A 9,879-nucleotide genomic window follows, 5' to 3' on the forward strand; every position below is an offset into this window, starting at 1 on the left:
AATTCATAAATACAATATGGGATTGTTGGCTGCTCTTTGACCTTGTTAAAAGCAAGCTGCTTATTCAATTTTTATGAAACCGGATATATTAACCAATAGCAGTTGAGTATGTACTTTTATAGGCCAATCATGATTTTTTTTTTAAAGACGACGGTGCGATTCGAAGGTTTGAAGTCGACACAGAAAAGAGAGCCAGTCATGACTAGGAGTGAAATAAATCAAAATGGTATCAGCTGCAGTGACCATGAAGGCTAAATTTGTAGATGGCAAAGCATTTCGCAGTGGGAGTCAGCGAGCTTGAAATATCAGTCACTGAAAAGCTACCAAATTTTCAACCACCACTGTAACGCATGCCTATTGTCACCTTCAAGCGTTACAAAATTACATTGTAACTTAATTTTTGCACAACCAATATCCATGACTGGCAGAAACAAAATTAAATCGGCCATTCCACTATTAAGTACATATAGATACGCTTCGCTAAATAATTGAATAAGTCGATGTAAGCAAAGTGAAATTTCATATATCGACCGTCTCCAGCTCGTATCTCGACCATTTGTTCCATATCAATCTAATTTCATATGAAACAGTTATTGCTGAGCATTATTTATCCATCTAGTGAAGGACTAAGCTCTACAACATATCATGGTTCCCTTAGTGTATGTCAAAGACATTTTAACCTGTTCGTAACTGGTGCAGCCAACCTGTATGCGTAACTTTTTTTTTTTTTGTACTCATGTTTTATTCAGCTATTTGCGAAGCAGATGGTTACAAATTTTGGGAACTTAAGGAACAAAAGGTACAGAAATTGACGGAAAAATTGAAACCGCAGAAGTAGAAAGGTAGGAGAGGAGAGGAGAGTTTAAAGCTGCCAACTCAGCTGCTAAAGAGAGCTATGACCTTAGCCATGATGGTACGGTATGATCCGCTTTGACACATGCATGAGGAGTATCGGGTATGTATACTCTTTGTAGCTTTGTGCCATATCTACGGCCATCTTCTATTTCGTCTTTGCGCGTAGGACGTTACTCTAAGCTCTTCCATATCAGGGATATAGGACGTCGTATTGGCAATGAGCACATTTTGGTCCACTTCAGGCTCCTCTTCAAGTTGTAGCTGCATTGACCAGCGCCATCTGTTGCGCCGTATGGCCCAATACTACACATTTGTGCTTGTAAACCTTCTGCCGTAGTCAGAGCTTAACGGTACGATTGAATTCGGTAGCTAGTTCGGCACCATATGGAGGTTTTCCAATTGCAGTCAATGCCCACACAATTTAATTTGCTTGTCAGCACAGATTAAGGCCCAGCTGTGCACAGTCATGCCTAGCAATCGACAAGCGGTTTTTGGCTGTTGGCAGAAATATATACTTGGAAGCTAATTTGCGCGTGCGTTCAGGATGGCGCCAATTTGCTTGGTTTGGCCATTGTAAACGTGGTGGCTCTCACTCTAAGTACGATCATTCGGATGAATTCACGACGAAAGAAATTAGAATATCCAGGATAGAAGGAGATCCATCAAAATTTCCAAAAAGTGAGGATGTGGCTCATAAACCGACATGACAGCGCATGTCGTTCTTCGACTGTTAGGTGCAGAATTGTATGTGCTCTTTGCATGAGACGCCGGCTGTCGTACTTCCTATCTCGGCCTGTGTACGTTCTACGGAACACAAAGGCTAATTTTAAAGGGTTCAGCCAGAGCACAATGCGTGGCCATTCATTTTCTAAAGTTAGGCGGACCAAACTAGTATGGGATTTTTAGGGAGGTAAGATATGGATTTCAAGCAGGCATGGACCGAGAACTTTGACATGTCTTGACGACTGGAAGGCATGGCATGCACTCAGCTCATTAAATATCCTTTGTAGGGAACCTACAGGACGCAGGCTATCCTTCTGTGGCTGTTTGATTGTGACTCGCCCGTTACAACGCATCGTAAAGGGCAGACGATCCCTCAAGGGCGCTCAAGTGACTTTGCATTGCTCACTGCACAACAAAAAAAAATCAATTACTTTTTTTTCAAAAAGTCTTCCTTTTTACTGTTCACCACCGGATTATGACCGCTAAGCTGTCAAGCTCTTGAAACTGCCTCGCTTGTACTGAAACACAACTCACCGTCACATCCCGTTTATACAAATCCTCATAAAGCAAATCTCCCATTCTTATAAAATGTCTGCCATGTTCTCCGCGATACCTGGAAGAGGCGGGAGGAACGGAGAAGACTCCTTTGAAAACGATACGACAAGTACTTTGGTCAACGACGACTCTGATAGGACTTCTGTCGATGGCATGATGAAAAAAATCTCCACCACCCCGCTAAGCCCTCGACACATGCGAAGGCTATCTATACCCGATATGCATAAGCTGAACAAAGCTGTAGATCTACGAGAGCGTGTAGGAGATGTTGAAATACCTTATGGAAAGCTACAGGTATGTATCAGGCGGTCGACATCACTATCGAATTCATGTCACTTATGTCATTTTTTTAGGTGGACTTACTAAATATGCGAACGGACGTTCATGTGAGGCGGCCGGTGATGCGTTTGCGAGTAGGAGCTCAACATTACTTTTCACATCGTAGTAAATCACCAACAGGCGATTGGAACGAAGGCTTCGTCTTCATCGTTTCCTACCATTCACAGTTATTTGACACCTTGGAGGTAAGAGTCGGTTTGTAACAGCATAGTAGATTTGAAACTCCGCCTAATTAGTGCTTTTAGTTTGACTTGTACGATCAGCCAAAGAAATGGGGCCGTAAAAAATCAAAACACGTTGCAAAAGCTAAACTGAAGATTTCAAGGTTGAATGGAAGACCAGATATGTTTTTGACGTAAGCTTCAGCCACATATTCCCACATGTTTGTTATGCCAACATAATCACTGACAGTGTATATACCACAGGTTTTTGCCTTTGTACGAGTACCACGCTCGGCGTACATTACCAAACAATGTAAAAGTGCCACAAAATTTTAAACGCCTGCAGGTGTCAAAAGTATCCACCGAACTGGCAGAAGACGCTGCGCCTGAACAATACATGCATAATAGGATTTTGAATGGAAATCTTTATGTGCGCGTACGATATATATTTCAACATCCAAAGGAAGAGACAGACGAAACCACACCAGTCTACATGGCATTCGATAAGAGCGATGGCACGGTCGTAGAACCCGAATCACCCATTGAAGAACCCGAAGAAGTCATTCCTGGTGGAGGACCACAGCCCACTCGCCCAGAACACCTAATCGATTATTCTAAAAGAACGTCGCAACATGGGCGTCCCGACCTAGTTCAAACAGATAAAGCTGTACAACGAGATTTCAACAAGAATTTATCCTCAGCTTTACGAGATGTACCAGTACCCGAGAAAGCATTCGAGAATCACGCCAAAGCTTCCTCAAAAGAAGAGACACCCCCCGAATCACCGTCCGAGACAGCTTCTGAATCACCTTCCGAATCACCCTCAGAGTCAGCATTAGACAGCCCTGAGACACCCGTCCCAACGCTACGCTCGCCAAAGCAGACCAAAAGCTGGTTGTGGTCAGCTACAGAACAGGCTGGCCAAAGCGCCACAGCAATACCGGCGGCTATCAATGGTTTGATGTACGGATTTTCCCAACGAGATACAGACAAAAGCCGAAATATAATACCGAAGCGGAATGACACGGACACGACAGAGTCGAGTAGCTCGGATGGTATTAGTATTCAAAGTGTTGGATTTGGCGACAAGGTGTTTGCATTTCGTTGGATGAATCAATCCTTTGAAGAAATCGCAGTATCCCACCCCACGTTTGATAAAATGATCGGACTGGTTGTCAGCGCCGAAACTCGAGCTTTAGTTCGTGGTGTCCTCAAACTAGCCACCGCTTTTGGTCAAGGCTTCAAGGTCACTACTTTCCAACTCCTTACCGCCATGTCAATTCTGGAAAAGTTTTACGCTGAACGCCCTGTGTAAGTCATTTTTGTTTACCAAAGCAGTGCAGGGAGTTCGTTTTAATTAATTATTTGTATGAAGACGACCGCCTACCCCTGTTATAGAGGATCTTCATCTTATTGAGGAAGCTAGGCATTATTTCCAGCATGCCATTGTCGCTTATGTAAGTTTGCTACCCGGTTGTCTTTCCACCATGGCGGTTTTTTTCTCATCCTTGTTGGTTTTAGGGATGGAGAGGGTTATACTATTTAGGAGAATACGGAAAATACCTTCGAGGTAAGCGATTTGCAGGATGTCTGTTTGTACCCTTACAGCTATGTCTCATCATTTTCGAAATATATAGCTGTTCAGAGAAGCAAGTCGAATCGCGAAGCCATTGTCAAATTTCTCAGAATACCACCACAAGACCTTCTTGGTTACGAGTATGGCGTTCGAAAAGGAGCAGTGTTCCAACCAAGTTATTTTGTATCCGTTGACCGGCCGAGAAGGGCGATTATTCTTGGTATTCGAGGCACTTGGAGCTTATACGACTGCATTACTGATCTTGTATGTGAATATCGACCATGGAAAGGTGGACTAGCGCATTCCGGCATGCTTGCTTCTGCACAATGGTTTTTCACCAACATTATACCACAAATTTTTCACTATGTACATAATCACGCTGGCCAAATTGATTCCTTTATCATCACTGGCCATTCCCTGGGAGGCGGTAGCGCCAGTCTTCTCACCATGATGGTAGTAGATCACATTGAAGAGCTGCGGCATTTATCCGGAAATCCAGACTTTCGGGTTCATTGCTACAGCTATGCACCTGTTGCGGCAGTGACGGAAGCCTTGAGCGACGCTTATGCTGAATACATCGATAGCTTTGTATGTCAAGACGATATTGTCGGGCGAACTTCGTATGGAACTGCGATGGAACTCAAGGAACTGATCATGAATGCTCTTGCTGCTGTTGAAGCTGTAGGAGGAGTGCATGAAGTCAACAAAAATGCCGATGCCAGAAAAGCTTGTTTTGATGCCATTGAAACGTGTCGAAAACAAATCTATCAAAGCGAGAAGCCTGAATTCCCTCTGGTAAGTGTCAACTCCCTTGGTAGATAACAACACCATTGAATATACATACTAATAGCTTTTATGTCTGGCTTTCAGTTGTATATACCCGGCAGAACTTGGGAATTTCGACGCTCGCATGTCAAAGCGCACAAATACTTTAGACCCATCATGGCTGCCGCGTCGACGTCGTTTTCAGGCGCATCCCTTGTACCACCCCTTCCTTCGGTTCGACCGCATCCCATAAAGCGATCGGAAACCCAATCAGAGCCAATGTTGTTCTCCGTGTTGACACCCACGGAGGAGAGCGAAATTACCTACACCTTACACGAAGGGTCACCTCAGCTTTCAGAAGAGATGCTGATCACACGGACCTGCATCGAAGATCATATGATGGTGACCTACATGAAAGCACTGCAACAGGTGTGGGAGAACTGCGTGCGCAAGCATCGCGAAACGCAGCCTGACGTCCCAACTCCAACCTCGAGCAAGGATCGCACCCATGCCACTCAGCCTAATGTACCTGACCGTCCTCCTGCTTCCAATTTTGACCCTCTTGTACTTCCTATTCGATCCAAGACCTGCGTGCCTGACATGCAGCATAGTCCTTGGTCTCAAACTGACAATGCCTCCGATCCATACCAGCATGAGCATCAACCCAGTTGGTTCTCGCGCTTGTTTACCAAACCAGCGCGATAGATATTTAGAATAGCTATTTTACGTTATACCCTCCCTAGTACTCATCATTTCACTGTTCTCATTCATTGGCATAAACCCACGCACCGGTTTGAGACGTCGTTCAATGTTTTTACATATGGATGTTTTTGTTTTATTGTGATTAAGGAAAGGGTCTTGTTTGGGGGAAATTTTTTGGTCTATGGTCTGTCTACAAGTTTCTAACACAGGCGTTGAAGAATTTTCGTGGGTTACCGTTGCTGGTGACCATTTTCTTCTTGAGCAGCATCTCGGATGGTTCTAATGGAGCAAAATAAAATAAATAAAATGTTTACATTGATTATTTCGGATGGAGTCAGGCTTACCTTCAAACACCACTTGTGCCATGTGGTAGTAGTCAAGAACAGTCTTGGCCTCAGCGTCAGTGTAAGGCTTAATGTCCAATCTCTCAACACCCTTGGCCAAGGCTATCGTCTCGGTAGGGAGTTGGCTATAGGCGTCTGGGACTTGCAAACCCAATGCAACTTCAAGGCCAAAGCTCTTGATGTTTGTGAGGTGGTCAGACATGGCTCCAACAACAGCGCCAGCTTTCTGTAGATCGCGCAAGGAGAGAGGTTAGGAACAGGGTCGGATTTCACGCGCTCGTCAGCCCAGTCACTTACGAATTGCTTGTTGCCGGCAAAGTAGTCCAAGATGGTGCGTGGAAGACGCAATCGGTGGGCATCAAGAACCTGAGAGTCGGTGTCGTGGTACGCGGTCTTGGTGTACAATGCGTTGATTTCATCCACAGCAAGAAGGGTAGGCGTGCTGTTGGTTTAAATGTGTGAGAAAATGAGACCTCATGTGTGCGAAAACCCATTCATTCACTACATACCTAGTGTTGCCTGCCTCCTCTAAAAGTACCTCAAACACCTTTTGTGCTGTGTACTGATCCTTGATACCAATATCTAAAAGCTTAGACAATGAGGTACCCTTCAAGGCTGAGTGTCGATCAATGTGATAATCCTTGGTCAAAAGGATCTGTAGGCAGAGTGGTTATGAGTGTGTTGCTTTCAACGATACAGTTTACGATGAGTAGAAGACATACCTCCTTCAAAATATGATCATTGACGTTTTTGATCTTTTGCAAAAGGCTGGAGGCCAAAGCAGGTTGTTCAAACTGATTGGAGCCTTGGATAGGTGCATAAGATGATGATCCATTGGTGTATACAGAAGCTATAATGCAATGATTAGGGGTCTGTCCATTCAGTATGCCCCAATATGAGTATTTGTTCTTACCTGTTGGGATGTATATGACAAGCCACTTTCGGCTCAAGGCGAAGCTGACAGCCTGAAGCAAAACGGCACTGCGTCCACTTCCAAGCTCACCGGCTATTGTGAATTAGTAAAAAAAACCATCAGCGGTGCTCTTTTCCAATTGTTCAACGAGCATTAAAATGACTCTTACTCAATATGATTCGTGTTGATTCGCTAGATGCGGATGTAGCATTATCGATTTTGTTGACCAAGTCGAGGGAAGATTGGCGAGCGACGAGGGAGGCTTTGTTGAGCAGATTGAACTAAGAAAAAGAAATATATAAAAAACATTATGAATGGGAACAGGGATGGCACATCAAGTAAAAATGACCATTACCTCTTTCTCAAGAAACTTTGGGTATTTGAACACCTCCAGGCTGGTTGTAACATCTTCAGGAAGAGCAAAGACTTTGTTCAAAGCATCGTCCGTGATGAGTTCTGGAAGGAACTCATTCATGTTGATGATAGGAGCAGATTTGTAGAACAATTCATTGTTCTTTCCTGCAGCAGAGACAGCAGCTGCCGACTATAAACAATTTAGGTGAGCTTACAGGTACCGACTACAAAAGTCGTGAAAAAAATATACTGACCTCAGCAGTTGTCTTTGTCTTTTGCTTGAAGCTCTTTGTTGCCTTTGGTTGTTGCTTAGCAGCTATTTGAAATAAATGGTCGAGAGGAGAGTAAAGGTTGACGGTGTTATTGAAAGTGACATGCAAAGGGTATTAGTGACACATGGTACGGTACGCACCTTTGGCTAATGCCAAAGAAGAGGTTCTAAATGAGCGAACAGAGTAAAATTGTTGGACGTTGCAAAGAGGAGACGCTCCCTTGGAGGCCAATTGAATCAGTCGCCTGGACATTTGGATTGATTCCTTCTGCAAACAAAAAATCGAATGCCTGTCTAAAAGTGGCCGGGAAATTCAGCAATACCATCTACAAGGACAAGCCACTGACGCACGTGACATGACTGCTGAATCGCGAAAGCCCTGCAGCAACAGCTTTACCAACAGACCTCACTTGAATATAAAAACCATTTTGATAATTTATTTTTTTACAAGGGCTAAGTACAAGGACTAATAGTAACAAATTAATTACAGCTCTTCGTGAATTCTACTCTGGTAGAATTCTTCAAGAGTGGAATGGAAAGTAGAGAGTGGGCATTTATTAGCAGCGGCGTCTTGAGCACTGGGTCTTCTGTTCCGCTTGGCATAATCAATGCGCTCTTCCTCCAGTAGTGCACCAAGGACAGCTTTGCCGTCTGTCAAGTCGCTCAAATCTTCACCCGACCATTGGCTGACGCCGTATTTGAGGATAGCGTCAAATAAAATGTTGAGAGCTCGCTTGTTTTCTTCGTCTACTGTGCCTTCATATTCACGGCCATCAAAACATAGTGCATCCTTGGTCAAGCGGGCAGAGCTATTATCTAGGTAATAATGAAATGCGCGGTTTTCTCTATCGATTGGGGCTGAGCTGTTGGTAACCTGTTGACGGAAGCCTTGGTATCGCTTTTGCTTGAGTGGATATTCATTGCCAAATGTAGCTAGAACGAGCCTATGTACAATGATATCGAAGCTACGCTGAGTAACAGGATGGGGGAATTTAAATATGTCCAGTAGTTTGATGGAATAATGGCTGGTCAAGCATGCTGCAGTATGACAGTCTCGGGTTGGAAATTCTTTCAGAAAAGCCTCAGTAAATTGGTCGGGACAAGGAAAAGTTTTATACAAGGTAAGACAACCACTGTCTCTCAGACATCGGCAGATGATATTGCTGGCAATGGCGCTGACGTCAAAAGGCAGTACTAGTTTGCTCATGACGAGCGTATGTACGGATTCCTGATCATTGGGTGCATTGGTACTGAGGTATTCCGGTGAGATGATTTTTTCAAATACCTCATTGACGGTGTGGGGTTGGATATCCAGATTGCAAGTGTCGTACAGGACCTGCAGTGCATGGGCGACTTGATCGACAGTGTATTTTTGGGTATAGGTAGAACAACCAACTTTTGTAAACAGTGTCACGAAATCTCGGGTACGTGAAATGTTCCTGAGCGTGAATCCATTTTTGCGAATAATATCAAAGGCATCCGGTGCTAGAATAATCAGCCGAAGGATCAAGAGAAGGTCATTGTCCTTGATGCCTAAGGTGACAGGCACATAGTCTATAGATACAGTCAGATAAGAAGCTTAAGCAAATGTAGAAATTTTCAAAATGCGACTACTCACCAGTGGAGGAGACTATGTCATGAAGCTCAGTGTGAAGTTGGTCTAGTTCATATCGATCTTGCGTTTGCTCAATCCTTTCAAGCAGCGCAGACACCAATTGGGATTCGTCTTCAGCCGAATCGAAGCGGGGCCCGAAGCGTGCAACGGCCTGACGTTCAATAATGTCAAGTGATTGTTTGGAGCAGTGAAGCATGCCCTGGTAGTAGCCGCTTTCCAGCTTCTGGACAAAGTGTCGAGGGAGGGAGCATCCATTGTCCAATAGAATTTGAGTGACTTTAGGCGAAGGCATCATCACAGGCTCCAATACCTGTGATTCAAAGCAATTGCCATAAAGTACCAATAAGCGGCGGGCAATACAAACTGGGTCTTGGGTTATTTGATAGAATTGATGATTGACCAGCGAGAGTGGGTAAGGGTCTTTGATATGGCAGAATATATCGGTAATAACATCGTATGGTAGAGAGTTCATGGTTGTGTAATAAGAAGAAGATCAACGGGTTTCAGGGCTTCTTTAAAAGCTTTGAATTCGACAACATGATGATTCCATGACGTTTTAGAGTTTGGTTCCCAGGATGAGGCGATTGAAATAAGCGTGTATTGAGAGATGTGGCTTAGTGATTACGGAACACCGGCCAATCAAGATTTGCTTAGAGATCAAGGTACCTCCGATCTATAAAATCATTTTCCCATGGATTGTTTTCCT

The 9,879-nt window shown here is 44.1% G+C and overlaps 3 protein-coding genes across 3 annotated transcripts; 1 reads left to right on the plus strand and 2 right to left on the minus strand.

Moving 5' to 3' along the window:
• The first annotated feature begins 1,983 nt into the window (after nt 1-1,983).
• K450DRAFT_229097 (uncharacterized protein) lies at nt 1,984-5,987 on the plus strand. The gene is made up of 8 exons (XM_051587033.1): nt 1,984-2,427; nt 2,487-2,657; nt 2,718-2,827; nt 2,898-3,944; nt 4,009-4,090; nt 4,155-4,203; nt 4,271-5,004; nt 5,080-5,987. The coding sequence occupies exons 1-8, from the start codon at nt 2,167-2,169 to the stop codon at nt 5,677-5,679; spliced, it is 3,054 nt and encodes a 1,017-aa protein (XP_051447122.1). The 5' UTR covers nt 1,984-2,166; the 3' UTR covers nt 5,680-5,987.
• K450DRAFT_229100 (uncharacterized protein) lies at nt 5,773-7,830 on the minus strand. Its single transcript, XM_051587034.1, has 10 exons — nt 7,700-7,830; nt 7,542-7,603; nt 7,289-7,477; nt 7,103-7,214; nt 6,934-7,026; nt 6,743-6,870; nt 6,530-6,675; nt 6,318-6,462; nt 6,021-6,246; nt 5,773-5,955 (listed from the first exon to the last, which is right to left on the minus strand). The coding sequence occupies exons 1-10, from the start codon at nt 7,809-7,811 to the stop codon at nt 5,867-5,869; spliced, it is 1,302 nt and encodes a 433-aa protein (XP_051447123.1). The 5' UTR covers nt 7,812-7,830; the 3' UTR covers nt 5,773-5,866.
• Nucleotides 7,831-7,974: 144 nt separating this feature from the next.
• Nucleotides 7,975-9,759, minus strand: K450DRAFT_298152 (uncharacterized protein). Its single transcript, XM_051593683.1, has 2 exons — nt 9,177-9,759; nt 7,975-9,112 (listed from the first exon to the last, which is right to left on the minus strand). The coding sequence occupies exons 1-2, from the start codon at nt 9,643-9,645 to the stop codon at nt 8,043-8,045; spliced, it is 1,539 nt and encodes a 512-aa protein (XP_051447124.1). The 5' UTR covers nt 9,646-9,759; the 3' UTR covers nt 7,975-8,042.
• Between the last annotated feature and the right edge of the window lie 120 nt (nt 9,760-9,879).

Source organism: Umbelopsis ramanniana (assembly GCF_025399195.1).
Source record: "Umbelopsis ramanniana AG unplaced genomic scaffold K450scaffold_11, whole genome shotgun sequence".
NCBI lineage: Eukaryota > Fungi > Mucoromycota > Umbelopsidomycetes > Umbelopsidales > Umbelopsidaceae > Umbelopsis > Umbelopsis ramanniana.